Source organism: Typopeltis vanoorti, chromosome 6, assembly GCF_054136105.1.
Source record: "Typopeltis vanoorti isolate ZY-2024b chromosome 6, IOZ_Tvanoo_1.0, whole genome shotgun sequence".
Classification (NCBI taxonomy): Eukaryota; Metazoa; Arthropoda; class Arachnida; order Uropygi; family Thelyphonidae; genus Typopeltis; species Typopeltis vanoorti.
In genome coordinates this window covers 34,761,169-34,782,471 of record NC_143554.1, presented here as the reverse complement: position 1 = coordinate 34,782,471, position 21,303 = coordinate 34,761,169, and the positions used below count along the sequence as shown (strand labels likewise).

The following is a 21,303-nucleotide window of genomic DNA, read 5'->3' as shown; positions in this document are numbered from 1 at the left end:
CCGGTAATTTGTATAACCATTATTATTATTATTATTTGGGCCTGAATGGAGTTAAAAGACTCATCGTGGGAGGTCCTTTCTAAGAAACACAAGTCTATCAAGACTGATCGAGGGAGGTCCCTCCTAGGAAACACAAAGTATCATACCACTCCTTAAATGCATTGACCGTTCTCGCCCTCATCATTTCATCAGCCAATGCATTCCATGGTTCAACCACCATGCATGCAAAGAAACCACTCCTCACCCTCTTTCTTACAGTTTCCTTTCGTAACTTCCAGGGATGGGCCCTTGTCATCACTCTTTTTCCCAAAAGAATCTCTGCAGTCCACACTCCCTCAGCCGATCTTCATAACTAACATTGCACAGTCCCGACACCATCTTTGTTATTCGCCTTTGTACCCTTTCCAGAGTCAATTTATCCCCTTCAAATCCTGGGGACCAGATCTGAGAACAATAATCTAAGTGTGGTCCCAGAGTTTATACAACGGAATGATAACCATTTTATCACTGCAGGTCAGTGATAAAATGGTTATCATTTATGAAAATGGTCAGTGATATAATGGTTATCAGCAATCCTCTGCGTTACCTTCACTACCTTTGCAATATGTCCCCTAAATTTCAGGGTTTCAATCAATCATCAAACCCAGATCTCTTGTCTCTTTTATTTCCTCCAGTTTAACTCTTCCCATAGAGTATGAAGCGTCTCATCGATGTGTCCCAAACCTCAAGACCTAAACTAAACCATGGAGTCACATTGTTCGATACTAAATATCGATATCTGCAGTGATTTATTCAGAGAAAATAATAAATACATTTTGACAACACTTGTGTCTCAGACGAGGTGTATGTTCTGCTGTAGCGTTAGTTTTTGTTTTGTCTGTATGCTAACTGGTGACTTTGTTATTCAATGCAGGTTGTTTAAATTTCATAATTTTTTAAGTTTTATTTTTTAACGCTTTAAGTCTATCCTTGCAATGTCAAAGAGGCGAAACTGCAGTTTTAATGAAGATCTCCAGAAAGAATTCAAATTTATTAAACTGGACAAGCTTATGTAGTGATGGAACAAAAGTGTTATGCCAACATTGTAATGCCCATTTTTCCGTTGCTTATGGAGGTAGAAGAAACATTAGGATGCTTAAAAGACTCTGGCTTCAGTTAAAAACATTAGCTCGTTTATGGTGAGACATGATGGTGATAGCGAAAGTGATAAATTGCAGCATGTGAAGCTCTTGTTGCTTATCATACTGTGGATCACGGCCAAAGTTATCGCGCAAATGACTGCTTGTCGACATTGTTCAATAAAAGTTATGAACCAAAATTTTCTTTAGCATGTACCAAATCAGAAGCAATAATTACCCACGTTTTATCACTATACATATTGGGCAAAGTAAAACGTTTTTTAATCGTCTTACTTTTTCATGAATACAGAATATTATATCACCCCCCCCCCCTCCCGTTTTTGCCATCCCAATGTTCTACCTCTACGTCTACCTAAATTTTTGTATGAATTCTGTCACTGAGGAATAATGGAAAGCTCAATATGTTTATGTAATAAAACTTTATCGACTTACTTTTCATGAATACAGAATATTACATAACCCCAGTTCCGTTCTTGCTATTCCAATGTCCCGTTTTTGTCTAGGAAATATGGTCAGCCTACCCATAAGTCACGAAGGGGTTTTGACCTTTTTTTTTTTTTTTTTTACTTATGACTTTTATTCTTTTTTGTTATGAAGAAATACAGAACCTGGGGATTTTTTTATAATCAGGAAAGCATTCCTATTTTAAACAGCTTTGTTCTAGTATGGCTCTAAATAATTTAGAGTCTTACGTTCTAGCATACGCGTCGAGCTGCTCGATAGTTCTCTGTTCTCCCGTAACGTGGGATTTTTGCAGTTACACTACAGGCGGTAACTCCTGGATATTTTAGAGCACTTTTTTTTTAGTTTAAACGCATCGAAGCAGCAAGTGTATTCTAATGAAAGGGGTAACCAGTGTTTTGATTTTATACTACTTAAGAATTTTTGCTGAAATGGATATAATATACAGAAGACACACATAAGCACTCATCACCATTAAAATAGATAATCTAACGCCTTTTATTTCTCATGGCGTGTGTGTGTGTGGGGGGGGGGGGTTGAAGAAGTTGTTTAACTCTAAATTAAGCGAAATTTAAGTTTACTTTCGATAAAAAAAAAAAAAAAAAAAAAAAAAAAAAAAACGACGATACTAGTCAGTACCATAAAGGAACTTCAAGTGATTCACGTGCTGTTTGAAGTGTATTGCGAAAAGTTTGAATTTATGTTGACGTTTATTTATTTTTATATATATATATATATATATGCACACACACACACCTTAGTTTTGTTTATAAATTATTAAGGTATCTTGGGTCCTTCGTAAAGTTAAGGTAGGTTCATCCCTTATCATTTTTGGTGAAACGTCAAATATGTGCGAGAGCACCTCCGTCCGTGATGTAATGAATATAACGAAAATGCTGTTCTCAAGCATTAGTGCGATAAGCATAATCGAATGAAATGATAATTAATTTTTAATTCCTATTTGGAATTGGAGGGACCACCAGATATTTAGCTCCAGACCCACCAAACAAACTTCTCACCGTTTTCCTTCATTCTATATTCCTGTCTATTCGGAACATTTTCTCCTTGCCGTTTTCTCAACACATACAACCTCCAGATCTTAAAAAAGCACGTTAGTATATTCCTGCCTTCTTGGATTAAGTGCCTGCACTAATTTCTGAGGGCATATTGCAAAGGCTGCACATTGTATTACCGCAGTGCTTAATAGGGATGAGGTGGTGTGTAGCTGCCACTGTATAAGGCATTGATCAGACCACACATGGCATACTGTGCCCAGATTTTGTCTTCTAGTCTTTGTTGTGATGTTTCAAATAATAGATCCAGACAAATAATACTATGACTCTGGAATGTTTATTATGGAGAGCAGTTGAGAAATTGTAAATTGCAGAGTATGGTGGATAGGAGGAAAAAGATATGATAGAGACCTTAAAGCAGTTAAGGGATTTTACCAGATTATTACAGGAGTGATTATAAAAAGAGTTGAGAGTGATATGAGAAGAACAAGTGGCCATTCTTGGAATTTCTGTAAAAAATGTGGTGAAGAAGTATGTCAGCAGTAGAGTTTTTGAATAGAAATTGGTGGGTGAGTGGATGCATTATGAATTTGCAGAGTGTAAATGATTTCGGGACTGACTGTATAAGTATATTAAACAGGCCAGAATTCATGCCACTAGAGTCCTGTTAAACACTAAAAATAATTATTTAAATCCACAGTTACTGTGCAACAAAAACTAAAGTAGTGTCAGATGTTTATATTATCTTCTGAAACTAAGAGAGGAGGCTTTCATTTCTGTTCAGATATATGGAAAAGAGCTTTACAACTTTCTTTACAAAAATTTCTTTGCAATACTTGTAATGTATCCTCTGTAAACTTCAGGCATCTGTCAACCATCACCACCAGATTCTGGATCATATTTCGCCTCCTGGAACACATTTTTACTAGTATAGCAAACTGTCCTACATCGAAAACTGCAACTTAGCAGTTACTATAGGGACAGTAACATTTCTAGTCATGTATGCTTATGCTATCCATATATAACTTGAAATTGTTGTCCACAATACAGCATTGTTGTGCTATAAGTTTTGTATAGTACTGTAAGTATGATATGTGATCTTTGCACATTTTCAAAATACACAAATTCATATCATTCTCCATTAATTTGTGTATTGTATGTTTTGCCATCAGGTATCTGATGGGTGAAACTGACAAGATTCAGCTTTCCTTGTCAGATATGCCAGCAAAATCATGAAATGTGCCATATAATTTCATTCCACATGCCTACTAGCATATTCTGTTCTTTGGATTGATCTTCCCCCCATACTGTTTTTCCCTCCAAGTACAACCTCCACTCTTTAAGAAGCATATCAATATGCTACTTCTTTCTCCTTAATCGCTTGCCCACACGTGGCACTGTAGAGTTATAGGTCCTGTGACCTTTAACTTGCATGTGTGGGATCATTGTAAAAAAATAATTACTCAAGAAAGTAAATAAAGTTACCTGTATTTATCAATGTTTACCAAGCTTATTGTTTTAAAGTAATTCAGAATATTGTATTGTCTTTGCCATCAACCATAAATTAAGCATGCATTGAAATTCATTTCCTTCTCCATTATGCAATAAAAGTTATATAAAAATTGTTTGTTTATAGATATATTTTTGCTTGCCTGTTGTGTATCACCTGCAACATTTTTATGAGAGATCAATGTGGGTAACTCAGAAACACTTTTAAGGACTAGACTTCTTGATCATTTATACTCCTTAAAAAGAATGGAAAAAATAATAGTAATATAACCATGGAAACTGAACAAGAGTGTAGTTAGCAAGTGTGTTAGAACTAGGTTTTTTACTTGGAGAGTGGTGAATGAGTGGAATAAGCTGCCAGAGTCTGTTGTGGGTACCATGATTGTGAATGAGTTCAAAGCAAAGTATGAAAGATACTGTGCAAATGCTGAATAGTTCTTGACATGATGTTTAGGGCTTCCCCCTCAATGAGTCAAATGACTCCTTGGAGTTGCCCATAATAATAATATAGTACGCCCACAGATTCGAGACCCTTCGACACTTCTGCGCATGTGAAAAGAAGAATCCATTCCCATTATAGAGTAATCAATCAGTCTTGTGGGATGGGTTGTTTATTACTACACGTCGGAAAATTAATTTCTCTTTTATTATCATTGTACTTTTTAAAGTGATAACTATTTTGCTTGTATAACAGTTAGAAAATGTTATGTATAAAGCACGTAAATCTGCATGTTGGTGACAAATTCGTACATCGCCTTATTTCTTTCTCCCCTTCGACATGAATGGACTCTTCTTGGCAGCCTTCTAACGACAGCTCTCTATACTGTGGATGGACTATACCAAACATGGAACTTTTTCAAGCCACTTCAGGCCTACAATAAGCAGAGCCCAGTGAAACTACCTGAAAACAATTACAAACATCTACGTCCATGGTGGGAATCGAACCTGCAACCTGTTGGTTGGAGAGTGGATATGTTAACTACTCAGCTAGCCAAACCAGTAAACTTCCCTTGATCACACTACAGATAACTAAAACTTAAATAATCAATATTTAGCCTATGTAAATAAGCTTCTTTATTGAAAAATAGTGGTAACTTTTACTGATAGGTTGTCTAATCATTCTACATCTTGATTTATAAATTGCATATGTTATGTCTCTGTATACTTCTCTGATGATATCACTCCTGTATCCTAAAAATTACAAGCAGTGTCCCTCTTTATCATTTAATGCTTCCACATCAAGCCAAGAATTTTATTATTTTTTTTACCTTTTTTGTTTTATTATTTTTTACCTTATTTAATTTTGCATCTTAGTTTGTGTTTCACTGCAAAAATTCATTTCCATTTTGTTCCTCCTTTCATCATTTTTTATTTTAAAGTTTCAGTTTATAATAAACTATTTAAAACATTGTCTATACTACTCCCATTACAACATTAATTGCTGCTTTAGCTATTAATGCTGTAATTATTTTTGCCACTATTTTTGCTACTTTAGTTCAATCTAGATCTTTTTAAAATTAACGGTTAACCAGAGACACATTATCTATAGCAGTGGTGTTCAACCTTTTTTACTACGCGAGCTACTTTTCTATAAAAAGTTATTTGGCGATCTACTCTCTTATATAGATCACGTTCCCCCAACCTGATGTCTGATTACGCACAAATAAACTAAAAAAAAAAAAAAAATACACAACTAAAAACTTTGTGTTATTTAAATTAAGGGGATATTAAATCCCACATTGTTTTAAAACCAAATAAGAAACTCAAAGATTGGAATCAGAGAGTTTCATGCCGAATATAGTAAACTATAAAAATATCTCTGATTCCAATCTTTGAGTTTTTTATTCGGTTTTAAAACAATGTGGGATTTAATATCCCCTTAATTTAAATAATGTTTTTATCACCGAAATGAAGCCTATTGGCTCTGTATGTTTAAATAACTTTATTTGTGTATTTAAAAATTTATTTATTATCACTTAATTATTTTAATACAAAAAACAAACAAATATATTGGAATAAAATATTTATTTCTCTATTTTGGAAAACCAAAGTTAGAAAAAAACAACAGATTGATTACAAACTCACAAGTTATAGGAAATGCTGGTTGATTAAAAGAAAAAATTAATGTGAAATTTGGCATTGTTTGGACCTCTCAATATTTTCATAGTCAAGTTGATATGAAGAAGTGGCCAATCATAGACAATCATCCAAATGATCATTTGTAATTTAGTTTCTTAATTGATTTTTTATGACTGTCATACTTGAAAAACAGATTCTGACAAGTATGTCAATCCGAAACACGACAGAATTTTTTACGCAATATCAGTTAATATTGGGAATTTTTCATGTGCATACTTCCAAATGACTTCATTGTTTATTGATTTTAAATGTAAACTATTCTGAATGTTTATTATCTCAAGTTCTACTTCAGCTTGGTTTATATCAAACAGCCCACTAATTTTATTTGAAATTTCTATGATGTTCAAGTTTTCTTGAAATGGATTATTGATAAAAGATACAATCATTTCAGTTTTATTAAAATATTTAAATCTTGAATTTATTTCTTCCTCAACTAATTCTATTTCACGAATAAATTCTTGTAAATCATAGTGAAGCATTTCTTGATTTTGTTCAAAAAATTTTAATAAATATGGGAGATGTCTAAATTCACGGTCATTTATATTTTTCTTTAATAAAAGTAAGTATTGTTGGAAAGTTTTTATTGAACTTAACATGTCAATTAAAATTTTATCTCTACCTTGTAACTCTAAATTTAAACTGCTTAATTTCATACAGAAATCTACTAAAAATGATCCAACTTAGCCCTACCTATGAAGAAGGCAGGCTTCACTAAGAGAACTGGAGAAAATCACAAGTAACTCCTCACTGCCTCTCCACCCGATCCGTATAAATCCCCTAGAACCTGGCTGAAGTCAAAGCACCCATTTTGGGACATAACCAGATCCTTTTCTGGTCCAGCACCTTGAATTCATGACATGTAGAACCAACAATGGACTATGAACTTGCCAATAAATGGCTCTCTTGTGAAAGACCCCCCTGCAGCCACCATCCTGGCTTCATCCTCCTTAGAAGACTATGAACAACTATCAACAGAATTAGGATGAATCAGGGAAGATGCGGCTATCTTCTACATAAATAGAATATGGCAAATAGCCATTACTGTTACCACACCCATATCCTAAAAACCATCAAACATATCATCAGTGGCTGCCCCTTCACCGTTTCCATAGTGACTTGCAGGGGAATACATGAATTGTCAAAGGAGGCTCTAGAGTGGCTTTCAACATTGGATATTGAACTATAGCTGAACTCTGCCATAAGAATACATGCATACATGAATGTCAAATAGAGAGAAAAAATCACAACCAGTGCTACTGAATAGTTATTAAACACTGGTATCTGTTATCTTGAAAGTTCAAATCTTTGTACTATCCAGATCCTGAACATCCCAGATATTCAAATTACTTCACAAAATATCTCTTTATTACTTCTTTCTGCTGCAGTTAAAAGATATCTTTATTCTGTATTAAGACATCTTTGAATAGTAATTCAGCAGAATTCATAGAATAATGAATTTTTAATTCCAGGAAAATACTAAAACACCTAGTTATAACATTTAAAAGTGTGTATGTGACATGTGGATGTAATGTTTTTAGCAAACAGTCAGTATTTTCTTGATGACTCTAAGAATCTTTTATTTATTTATTTATTTATATATATATATATATCACAGGCCCACCTTCATCATGTTTCTTAATAAAGTATTATCAAGAGGATGGAGATGTTTCACATTACTCAGTGATTCTTTACCTCTTAGAAGACTTAGCCATAAAAGTAATGTAGCTACAGGTAAGTCAAAAATGGGATATAACTGTTACTTAACGCTGGTTATAAGGTAATGATAGGCAATGTTAGTATAATTAAAGTAAACTAGGTTTCATCGCATACAATATTTCATTTATTTTTCTACATCAGCATCATCAGATATCAGTTGACAGAGTACTCATATACATGCACATAAGACTATTGCTGTTATAGAGCATTGAGGGAGGGGGTCTAGTTGGCTGTTGCTGAAGCATAACAGTCTCACCTCTTATATTTAGGTAGTCTTCATCAGCCATACTTGTTGGGATTGCTGACATTATTGCAGTGGATTCTGTAAATGGACACTGGAACTTGAATCTGTTTCTGTGCAGTAGTTTTCTTCTATTTTGCACAGTGTCTGGTTTTACCATAACTATTATATAGGATGTCTCTATTACCCTTTGTGACACCAACCAACTGGCCTCAACTGGCTGTAGTAGGATAAATTGAATCTTTCCTACATGGTATCTTATAAATTCCTAGGCAGGAAAGGTAGTGTGACTGGTATTTGGGGAAGCAGATATAGATGCTAGTATGTTGATTTGTTTAAAGGCTATTTATTAGCCACCAGTATGCATGATCCTCCTCCCCTCTTTAATAAAAGATATAAATATATAAATACAAAAATATATATAAATATATAAAATATCTTTTCATACATACATAAAAGGTACCTAGATCTCATTTAAATTCTAATAGACAAGAAATTATATTCTTGTTTTAATTCTTTTACCTTTCTACAACTTTACTGTGGTTTCTGCTAATGAGAGAACAGGATGAGTGACCATGTGCTGTGATTTTGATTCTTTTTAGGTTATAGGAGTCATTCTTACTACACCTAACTGGTGTCCATTAGTACGACAGACACTAGAAAGACATACTATTTTCAGCTATAACAAATCCAGACTGGTCCATAACCTGGAAATATATTAAGAAGAATGGAATATAACAACAAGCAACATGATTCACACAAACAGATTCAAATCATGATGCTTAATAATAGAAACTATCACATCACTGACCAGTATAATTGCTTGAAGCTTCTTAAAATATGGAAGACACTACTGATGCTCTAACATTATTCAGCCAAAGACATGATATAGGACTACCTAGAGGACACCTTACATTGGAAAACTAATCATACTTTAGCATGCTGCCATTGATGATTTTGGCATGATATAGCATGTTGAGAACTGTGTTAAACCTAGTCATTTGAATCCAGCTAGTGTTGCATGCTGTTAAATCCTTAATGTGAGTAATATGGAATATAATTTAGACATGTGACAGCTTTAAAATTGTACAGGAGGTTATACGACATCCAGTTACTTTAGAGTAAGGTTGTAAAACTGCGATGGGTAAAAGAAACAGAAAAAAAAAAGTGAAAGGAATGACTAAAGCCTGCAAACAAATCAAGGGATGAGATAAGCTACCATATGTATTTGCTATTCAGTTTGTAGCAGTTGAACACAATTAACAAATGTGATTGATCCATTAATTTCACATTTTACTACTATGAAATATACATTAATAACTAAAATTTCCATCATGCTTATATTTAAAGGAGAAGAATGATATTGTTGAAATGTGTGACTCATAAAGTCAGAATAGACTCTATGATGGTCTTCTCCTAAATAGTATTTCTAAGTTAAGATGAAACTGATCCAGGTTGGTGTCATTTTTAGAGCACTGGAATAAGTAGACATTAAAATAACATTAACATTAATTAAAATAATAATAATGTCTAATGTAATTAGATATTATTATTATTTTAGCTCACAACAGACTCTTCCAACCCATTCCACTCATTCACAACTCTCCAATCAAAAAATCTAGTTAACCCTCATACCCCTACAACACCTTTATTCAACTTCCTGGGATGATCCCTTGTTCTGCCCTCTCTAGCCATGTGAGACATTTCCCCTGCATCAATACTATAAAACCGTTTAAGCAACTTAAAGTTTTATCATATCCCCCTTTTTCTCTTATCAACCAACTTATGCAATTCACACACACACCCTCAATCTATCCTCATAAGGAGCATTCTGCAGACCACTCACCATCTTGGTCACTCACCTCTGAATCTTCTCCACTGCTTCCTTATCCCCAAGAGACCAGATCTGAGCACAGTAATCCAGGTTAAAGCATTATAAAGAAGAATGACAACTTCCATATCTGTACTTGTTAATGTGTTCCTCAACCCAAGTAATCTTATGGGCTACTTTGGTGGCCTTAGCAATATATCCTCTAATCTTTTAACACTCTTGTCTACCACCACCCCTAAATCTCTAGCTTAATTTATTTCCTGGAGCACAGTTCCATCAGTGTGGTACACAGCTTGTAATCTATATATCCAAAAATGATTTATCCACATTCAACTGATATCCATTATCTTTTGCCCATACTGACAGCCTATTTAAATCGTCCAGCAAGCTCCTCACACCATCTTGATTAACTATGTTATAATTTTGCATCATCAGCAAACAGGTTATATCCTATATCATTTATATACAAATTAAACATTAGTGGTCCCAGCACTGAACCTTGCAGCACACCACTAGTCACATTTTTGCCTTGATCCCCTCCTCCATATACCACTTTTTGATATCTGTCCATCGGTCACTCTCTTATCCACAATACCAGTGTCATGGTATTCTGTCAAATGACTTTACAAAATCCAGCAGAATCATTGTGTAGCCATTTCCTTTATCCAAGCTGTTACTCGATTATCAAAAGTTAGTAAATTACTAAGGCATGACCTACCCATTGCAAAGCTATGCTGCCCCTCAGAGTATCATATTTTTATTCATCCATTCTTGAATTTTCTTTTTGACCAATTTTTCCAGTAATTTTATCTGGTCTGTAATTTGCTACTGCAGTCTTAAAACCTCCCTTTTTTTGCCCTCTTTCCACTAACCTTGGAACTCTACCAGAGCTGAGCCTAGTCAAAGGCATAGCCGGTTCCCTTGTACATTCTCACAGAACCCGAGCTGATATCCCATTTAATCCCATAGCTGTATTTACATTGAGATTCTGCAATATCCTAAGAAATTCCAATTCATCCACCCTACATTAGTCTGTCACATATGTTAAAGCAGTAACCCCTCTTGGATGATATGCCCTTGCAGAGTAGTCACTCAGTAACTCAACTATTTTATCTGCTTCTGTCACCTTCATCACTCATTAAGGTTAATCTTCTATGGTCATTCTTCCTCTTATTTTCAATGTAACGGAAGAACTCTAGATTGCTCAGCTAGATTCTTCTTGTAATCTGATTTTGTCTTCCTTACCATGCTGGTCGCCTTTCTTGCCTGAGCCTTGTACTTTTCATGAGTTTGCTGGTCACCTTTCTCCTTGTATACCCTCCACAGCATTTTCTTCTTCTGTAGCTCAGGCTTAATGATGTGGCTCATCCATCTAACTTCTACCTGATTAACCCTCCTTACCTTAGGTATACAATTTAATATTGCTTCCTCTGGATGTCCCTTAACTATCTCCCATACTACTAACAACCTTTACTTGCAGGGTTTTATGCCATGGAACAGCTTCGAGCTTCCTCCTAAGCTTGTTGTGATCACCTTCCTGGTAGTTCCACATATATACTCCTTAACAGAATGTTCTACAGTTTTTACAATCTCCCAAGTCAAGACTGCACGGTCACTTTCACCAATTGGACACAATGTGGCCACCTTGTTTATGGATAGCTCTTCTGATCCTATGACCGGGTCCAATACTCTGACTCCCGTAGTCCCCTCCATCACATGCTGCCTCGAGTAATTTTCTCTCAGTAGGTGTATAAATTCCATTTCCTACCTGCAATGTGATCTTTCTTCCTTCCAGTCTATCTCCATAGTTGAAGTCCCCCCATAATAATCACTCAATCTGTACTCATTGTACTAATTTCCCATGCACATCTTCCAGATCATCCGTGGAACTCTCTGGCCTATAGCAACAACCAACTGTTTTGTGTTACTGGCCTTGAACTTACACCAGACTTGTTCAAATGAACAGCCCATCTCATTTGTTTTGGCTGCAATTCATCTGTTATCATCAGTAGCACCCCTCCCCCCATCCTATCTTCTCTATTTTCCCTGAAAATACTAAGCCCTTCACATTTTATCCCTTTAAGTACATGTCATCTGCTGTTAACCAGGTCTCACTACTGCCTATAACCTTTGGCAAGGTTGCACTAACCAATGCCAAAAACTCTTCCCTCTTGTTCCCGATATTTCTGGCATTGGTATATAGACATTGCAGCATCCCTTTAGGCTCCTGCCCACCTTTACTTCCTGAATTGATGACTCTATTCATTATTTTTGCTTGAGAGACTAGATTCTGCACTTAGTAATCCTCACACTCACTCGCTTCGTGAGTGCCTTCACATAAACTCACCTGCTTCCACCCTAATTGCTTAAGTTTTGCCGAATTTGTGCTTCAGCATGCTTGGTGAACAAAGCACTCTAGACACCTGACACCAAAACCATTTAGATGCAGTCCATCAGCATTATACAAATCCTTCTTTCCTTCAAACACAGACCACAGATCCTACATCATTCCTTCTGCACAATGTACGTATACTCATTGGCTACCAACGCCCTCCTCCTTAGTTTGTCTCTATCGTAGTGTGGTAGGAGACTTACAATCTTCACCTTATTGCTCTTCAATTTTACCTCTTCTAATAACTCCTTTATATCCTCTCTCATAGAATACTTCTCCCCTCTCAAATCATTTGTGCCAACCAAATGAAAAAAAAAGTGAGAGTCATGGTTGAAAAATGAAGCATTTAATAAAATAGAGCATATATATATATATATATGCTAAGGCTATCTCTTCCTTTATTTTAACACCTAAAGTTTGGAAACGCTATGTAGATGATGTCTTCATTATTTGGAGCCATGGACATTATTCCCTTATGGTTTTCCTCGAACATTTCAATAGCTGACATCATAGTATTAAGTTTATTGCTGAGCTTGAAATGGATAATTCCCTGCCTTTTCTTGATGTCAAACTGACCTGCTCTTCTGGTAAACTCAAAATATTGATATATAGAAAGCCCACACATACCAACAGATATCTGCATAGTCAGTCCCATCACTTCCCTCCTCATAAACTTGGAATAATTTCCATCTTGGAACATAGAGCCCATTCTCTTCTGGATGACCCAAATGAACTTCTTACAGAAATAAACCATCTCAAAACTTCTTTCAAAGTTAATGGATATTTCAAGAGAATCATTGAAAGATTCCTTTTTAATCCTAGACATCGTTCAGAAGAAACAAATAGATTCAAAGGCAATATATCTATTCCTTACATAAGTACAGTTTCACATAAATCAGCAAAAGTTCTAAGAAAATACAATATCAGAACCTTGTTGACGCCACTTCCAAAGATCTGTTTCTTAATAAGCCACCCAAAACCTTGTCATCATCAACTCAAATACCCTGGTGTATATAAAATATTGTGTGATTGTGATATTCCTTATTTTGGGCAGACAGATAAATCTGTTGAATTGCGTATGGAAGAACACATGAGGGACATTACTTACAAGAGACAGCGAGCCAGTGCATTATGAAGTCATATCCTTTTCTCGGCTAATCCTAATGATGAAAGCCAAAGTCACAAAGTCTGCTGGAAAAAATCTACTAACATCTTCCGTTGCAATGATGAATTAGAGAGAAAAATCGTGGAATCTAGGGAAATCATCTTCAATCCTGTTCATCTAAATAATAACTTGAGCTACAACCCCCAGATAGTCATTCAGCTGTAATCATGTACTCGCATTCACGAGATGCTACTAGCATATACTATCCCAACAATACAACAAACTAAAGAACAGCTTTAAATACAACGACAACGATTTAATGTCAATTATGTATTAAGACTGTTACAAGCCGAAACTAGTCGTGTTTTTATATTAAAACCTTTTTACTTAAATCTCGGTTCTAGTCATTCAATTCTTTTAAAAAAAAATATTTTTAGCTCAAAATAAATAATTGTATATCAGACTTTACCTTTTTGTTGATATGAATTCTACTAATGTAAACATACTGTTAGCATATATTGTACTACATTACTATAGTTCGCCCACCGATTTGAGGTCCCTCGACACTTCTGCGCATGTCAGAAAAAGGATAATCCATTCCGATAATAGGGTAATCAGTCTCTGTCTTCTGGGATGTAATAATAAACAAACTGAGTTTGTTTATTATTACAGTTTATTATTATTACATTATTATTAATAATAATAATAATAATAATAAACAAACTGAGTTTGTTTATTATTACAGGTCGGAAAATTTAGCTTTTCTTTTACGAACATTGTTGTTTTTAAAGTGTAACTATTTTGCTTGTATAACAGTTGGAAAAATGTACGTAGAGTGTTAATACGTGCAAATACTGCGTTCTACATAAAACAATGTCACTTCGCTCCATGATAAGTTTCCTTTTATTCTGGGACTTTTTAAAACAAAATCCGATTTCATGAAGTATTTTCCTTAAAGTTTCTCTTTTCCAAGGAAAATTAATTTTTTTCTTTAAGCACAGGAATCAATTTCGGAACAGTTGGCACTCTTCTCGACCACGTAAAATTCGTGAATAGCTCTTCTTATAACGTCTACATCAAAATCATTCAAAGCTACGGTTTCGATGGTTTTCTTTCTCTGGCGCTTTTTTTTTTAGGAGATTTAAATTTTGGCTTACCTTCACCTTTTGATTCCCTACGAATTCTTTTAACAGTCGACCCCGATACGCCCGCAATTGCACTTGCACGTTTTATGACTTGAGAAAGGGGAACAAGAAGACGGCCTTCTGACGATTCTTTTTCGCAGAATATCAGCACATTATTCAACATTCTTTTGCAAGAGCTACTGAAACGTATAACAATAGAACTTGTTGACTGTACTAGATCCATCATACAAATTAATAATTAAAAAAAAATGCAAAAAGAGAACAAAAATCAAGCTAGTACTAGTACAGCGACAGACAAGAAAGCACGTGATTTTGCATGTTGGCAACCAATTCGTACATCCTTCATTTCTTTCTCCCCTTCAGCATGAATAGACTATTCTTGGCATCAAGCCAAGAAGGGATCTAGAAATGGTGGGCGAACTATAGTAATGTGTTTGTGGGAAGAGGGGGGGGACTAAGATAATCCAGAAATTCTGCTCTAGAGACCAAATCTGGAACTCGTTTTTTTTTTTTTTTTTCGACCCATTTCAGACCTCTAATAAACGGGATAGTTTGTATCACACTTTTTCTTTTTGAACCTGGATTCATTAATTATACTAGATAAAGGTCTCCATTGCATTCCATCAATCCTAACACTTTCATCTTGCCATTTCTTGGTCATCTCCTTTGCCTGCTACCATCCATAAGTCTCCATTCTGTTAATGATTTATGCTATTTTCTGTTATACCTTGCAGTGTTTCCAGCCCATCTCCATTCTGAATGCATAATATATTTGATGATGTCCTATACACGTGTTATTAATCTTATCAAATGGGAGCATGCTGTGTTTCTAAGTGTGACACCAGGCTTATTCCTTTCAATCTTCTCTAGATAACTTTCAAGTTTGTAAACTATGCTTCCATTCTGTTCTCTTTTCAGTAGAGAGAAAAGTTTTCATAATAATAATATCACATGATTGTTCTTTTATTGCTTGTATTAAACACTTTCAGTTTATTCTGAGGACAGATATCCCTTATTCAAAGCAGTGATATCACATAAGTCAGTGATATTCATATATTACCTAAAGACATTCACAAACATCCTTGCCCATAGTAGGATATGAACTTACAGCCCATTGGTTGTGGTTGGAAAGTAGGTACACTATCTGCTTGGCCAACCAGGCCATCAAATGCATATTGATTTACACAATTAATTTTAGACTTGAAAATGAAATATCTCTGCCTAAGCTGACACTGGAGTGACAAAATATATACTAATATGAATCTCACAAGAAGCTTAAATTCCATATAAGGAAGTCACTGTAAAGCTAGTCTTGCATTCTTTTTGAAGAAACAAACATGAGATTTCAGCCTTTTCAATTTCTGTTAACTTCATCCAAGAGAAAAGATTATCAGCAGCTTACCATCTTCCTCCTAACTTCTATACAAAATAATCGGAATTTTGCCAAATTTGAAGAAGATACTCAGAATAGTTAACTGATATCATCTCATAAAGGTATATGATTGTTGATGGAATTTCAAAGTTATTCGATAGAGAGAAAAGCTTTCATAATAATATCACATGATTGTTTCCTGTTCATAGTAAAAGCATAAACTTTCAGTTTGTTCTGAGTATGCATGTTTCTTATTCAATGCACTGGATAATCACTGCAAAATTCAAGTAGTGTGAACGTCAACACATTCCGGCAACTGAAATTTCCTTATTTCTGTAGAGTTGTTCTTATTCAGTTAAAATAAAAGGAACTTTTTCCACACAAAAATGACAAATAACAGAGAAAAAAAAAAAGGACAAATAACAAAGATATTGTCAACATATCTGAGATAAACTTCGAGTTTCAGGATAGCTGAATCTAGAACTCATTGCTCAAAATATTCCACATAAAAGTTAGCTTTGAAGGAAAAATGTTGAGCCCATGGCCAAACCTTTTTGAAGATATAAGGTATTTTGCCTTCTGTAACCAGAACAAAGAACATGGACAGAAGCTATGATGTTGGGCAGAAATTTGTCCTCTAAAAGAACTGTTTGATGTATCTGTCCATTTCATCAATTGGGACATTCTTGAAAAGGGTGGATACATAAAACTGACTAATAAATCTTAATTTTGTTGTTATGTGGAATTCTCCCAGTTTTCCTCATCTCCCTTAGTACTGGTTGAGCCCTCCAATAAGGGATTTTAAATGTGTATTTTTTTACTGTAAATCTGTGTATGTTTTTATGGGCCAGTTTGCCTGTTGTGGGGGACAAAAAAACCTGAGTTTCAGGGTGAAAAACTCTCTAGCTCCCTATGAGACTAGGTAACTCACCTTTAGTTAAACAGATAAAGGTTCCTCACGTTATGGACAGGAATCGAACCCAGGGCTTTCTCTATACTGACTGAGCTACGAAGGCTCTTTTAATTTTGTTTACGAAGTGTGTTTTTTTATACAGGAAGGAAAATGAGCTTAGTCCTTGAGTGTCAATGCTGGTTTCTTTCTTGGCTAAGTAACAATGACCATGTTGTATGCAGAGATATTAAGACCAGAAATTCTAGGAGTACAGGCATAATGCAGCAGGGTTTTTTTTTTTTTTTTTTTTTTTTTTTTTATATAGCGGTGTCAGTTACCACATGGCTGCTGGCTTAAGTAATTCTACTGTTTTCTTTTTAATATAGTTTATTGGAATATAACTGATCCTCTAGTCTTTCATGACATATTGCAAATATTACCATCTCAGTATCTAAGAAAAGGTTTTCTCTTTCACTCAAGACATTATTTCACCTCTGAACAGCTGTTTAACTCTACACAGACCATAAATCTGTTCAACCATTGAATATTATTCTCTCATTAGGAATGGTGACCCAAGGAATTGCCTAAAAATACTTGACTCAGTATAGGAGAGAGAGAGAAAAATCAGATCAATTAACGACCATCTCTATGATCTTTCATACAGAGATTGTCTATCCTGCTTGCATTTTCTACAAAATATTTTATGGTCATGGTTCTTCAGAATTGATAATTAACTCATCTCCTCTAAACCTGTTAAAACAAGCACAGCAACTATTCAACACTCTTTCCTAATTCATCTCTAGGCCCAAAGAACATATTTCTTTCTTCTTCATTCATTCTTTCTACTGCTGCCTTTTGGAAGTTTCACCTCATAGTTGCTAAAGAGTATAATCTGCAGATATTCAAATCTGGTGCTAACAAGTTACTCCATTTTCTCACTTTCTACCTATATGTAGTTTTTTTTAAGAATATGTGATATATTTCCATAATTGTTGTCATTAATATTAATGGGTCTGAACAGAACTTTGTGAGATATATATGTAAATATATTAAGTTTTATTTCTTATCAAATATTTGGTTTTGAGATTATGCTTGAACTTACTATTTTGGACTAAAGGTCATGCTAAAAATTTTATCATATTACTAGATTACTGGATTTCTCTTAGCTTTAAAATATATTCTGCACATCAGGCTATTATTCTGATTGATATTTGCTGCTCCAGAAAATTAAAATTTAAAGTCAGATTTATTCAAAGTGAATAACTATGATGACTGTCATTTAAATTAAATTTAAATCTCGGAAAAACTATTTTTTAAGGAAATTATGTACACTAATATTAACTACAGTATATTTAATTAATATTTCCAATATTTGATGGAAGTTTTTTCACTTGGCTATGCTACCAATTATATATTTGGCTTAATCCTTTATCCAAGTGTAAGCAAACAAAGTTTGCATCTGAAGTATTTTCAGGACTGGAGCAACTCATGGCAAAGGTGGTATAAGTTCTCATCACTTGCCTTAGTATCTCATAATGCAAAGCACATCTCCTTGTGGAGATGTATAATACTATGCATTAAGGGAAGGGTCACTACCCAGACTGGTTTCGACCTTTATTGAGGTCTCATCAGTGGGAGCCAGACCCAGAGGTGGTGATACTAAGGTGGAAGTAATGGAGAAGTCATATTTCCATATGCCAGTTGCCAAAAGGTTCACACCTTATTATTAAAAATCTCTGGATTACAGATCAGTTGATGGATAGTGTCTGGGTAGTGATCCTCCCCTTAATGCATAGCATTATACATGTCCTTTGCATTATGGGATACTAAGGCAAGTGATGAGAACTTATACCACCTTTGCCATGAGTTGTCCCAGTCCTGAAAATACTTCAGGCACAAACTTTATTTGCTTACACTTTGATAAAGGAGTAAGCCAAATATATAATTTCCAATATTTCAGCAAGTCGAATTACCACAATCAGAGAGCCCAGTATAATATATGTGCATGCAGGCATTGTGTACTGAGACTGAAGCATGTCAATCAAACGAAGTGAGCCTGAAGACCTAAATACTGCCCTCTTCTTCTTCTTCTTTGAGTGGCATCTCCTATCAGAGGTCAGCGACCACCTTGGCAAATTTTGAGCGATTCTCAGCTACTCTGAGCAGTCTCTCAGAGTTCATACCAGTCCACTGTCTGATATCTGCCAGCCAAGATTTTCTTCGTCTTCCTTGTCCTCTTCTTCCATTTTTCTTCCCTTTTATAATCAGTTGAAGTATCTTATATTTTTCATTACGAAGTAGGTGACCAAGATATGCAGTTTTCCTTCTTTTTATGGTATCTAAAAGTTCACGTGATTTCCCCATTTGTTCCAGTACTTCCTGATTGGACTTTTTTGCTGTCCATGGTATTTTTAAAATTTGTCTGTATAGCCATAGTCTTTTTATTGATGTTGTTTTTAAGGTCCAAGTTTCTGCACCGTACAGCAGTACAGACCATACATAGCATTTAACCATGTGTACTCTAAGCTCTAAGTTTAAACTGCAGTTACAGTGTTGATTTCATCAAGAGAAAATTTTTTTTTTCCATTTGAATTCTAACTTTTATTTCCATTTCTGGATTGCAATCTTCATTTAACCAGCATCCGAGATATTTAAACTTTGCCACTCTTTCTATTTGTTTCCTATTTAAAGAAAGTGCTAAATTAAGAATTGGTTTCTTACTTATGACCATGAATTTAGTTTTGGTGATATTTATTTTTAATCTCATTTTTTCACTCTCTTCATTTATTAGTTCCAAAAGATTTTGAAGATCCTGCATATTGTCAGCCAGTACAGCTGTATCATCGGCATATCGGATGTTACTGATGATTTCACCATTTACACTAATCCCTTCCTTTCTTCCTTCCAAGACTTTTTGAAATATGGCTTCTGAGTACATGTTAAAAAGAAGAGGTGACAGCACACATCCTTGCCTTACTCCTCGTTTGATGTTAATGGAGTCTGTAATAATGTTATCAACTTGAACAGATGCCTTTTGGTTCCAATATAAGTTTTCATGATCCTGATGTCTTTACCATCTAATCCAATTCTTTTTAATAGTACAATCATTTTAGCATGTTGGACTTTGTCAAATGCCTTCTCGAAGTCAATGAAGCAAATGATTATTACCTTGTTTTGGTCAATACATTTTTGAAATAAGATCTGAGAACAGAAAAGGACCTCTCTTGTTTCTAAAGCCGAATTGGGTATCACTGATGGTGTCTTCACATTTTCTGTATATTCTTTTTTGAATTATTTTCAGAAACATTTTGAGAACGTGACTCATTAGGCTGATCATTCTATAGTCATTACAAGTTTTTGCATTTACTTTTTTAGGTAGCATGATGAAGGTCGACTATAACCAGTCTTGAGGGATTATGCCTGTATCGTAGATCTTATTAAATAGCTTTACTAATATGTTAATGTTGTCACCTTCTGATAACTACTATTTCTGCTGGTATTCCATCTGGTCCTAGGGCTTTACCATTTTTAGCTGAGTTTAGTGCACATTCTACCTCTGATCTTAGAATGCATGGACCTTCCAGATGTTTACAAGTATTTTCTGGATTCTGTCTGTTATCAGTTAAGAGTTCTTCTATATATTTCACCCATTCTTGTATTACATCCTTTTTGGATATAATTTTTCCCTTTTTGTTTCGAAGGATACAGAATTGTTTTTTTCTTACATATACCTGAGGTCTCTTTCATCTTTTTGTGTAGATTAAAATTGTAATGCTTTTCCTGTAGAATTTCTATTTCTTTACATTTTTCATTCATCCAGATTTCTTTTGCTTCTTTGATCTTGTGTTTAATAATTTTCTGAACCTCTGTATATTTTGTTGGATTATGATTTTTATATGATCTGCGTTGATCCGAGAAAGAATTTCATCAGTCATCCAATCTTTCTTTTATACTGCTCTATTAGGACATAAGGTGAAGACAGATTTCAATTTGTCCCACGATTCATCAACCCTCATGATGTCATCATTCTTGATAAGTGCTAGCTCTTGATTCAGATCGACTCAATTTTCTTCTTATCTGTGTTTTTTAATTTTCTCTCTAATGGAGTGAAATTGATATCCTTAGATGTTGGGCCAAAGTACAGAGGATGAAAGCTTCCAAAAATTTGGAGCAGTTTCATGCAACCAAATTTATTGAGGTGTAGGTAGTTTCAAGGCAGATTCAAGAAATGTTCTTTTGTGTTTATATTTGCTGCAGTGGAGTAGAGTGGCCTTCTTCCAGTAACCTTTGGTGAGTGTCCACAGCATGGTCAGCCCTTCCTGAGTGGCTGCAGTGGTGGAAATAGAT

The 21,303-nt window shown here is 34.8% G+C and overlaps 1 protein-coding gene across 1 annotated transcript in view; it reads left to right on the top strand.

Moving 5' to 3' along the window:
• The first annotated feature begins 1,822 nt into the window (after positions 1 to 1,822).
• The window catches only part of LOC150105377 (uncharacterized), a 32,563-nt gene continuing 13,082 nt past the window's right edge, over positions 1,823 to 21,303 (top strand). Inside the window, exons 1-2 of the mRNA XM_090394747.1 lie at positions 1,823 to 1,987; positions 7,878 to 7,993. Of these exons, the coding sequence (XP_090250873.1) occupies positions 7,891 to 7,993 (103 nt within the window). The 5' untranslated portion in view covers positions 1,823 to 1,987; positions 7,878 to 7,890. The remainder of the gene's footprint in view (positions 1,988 to 7,877; positions 7,994 to 21,303) is intronic.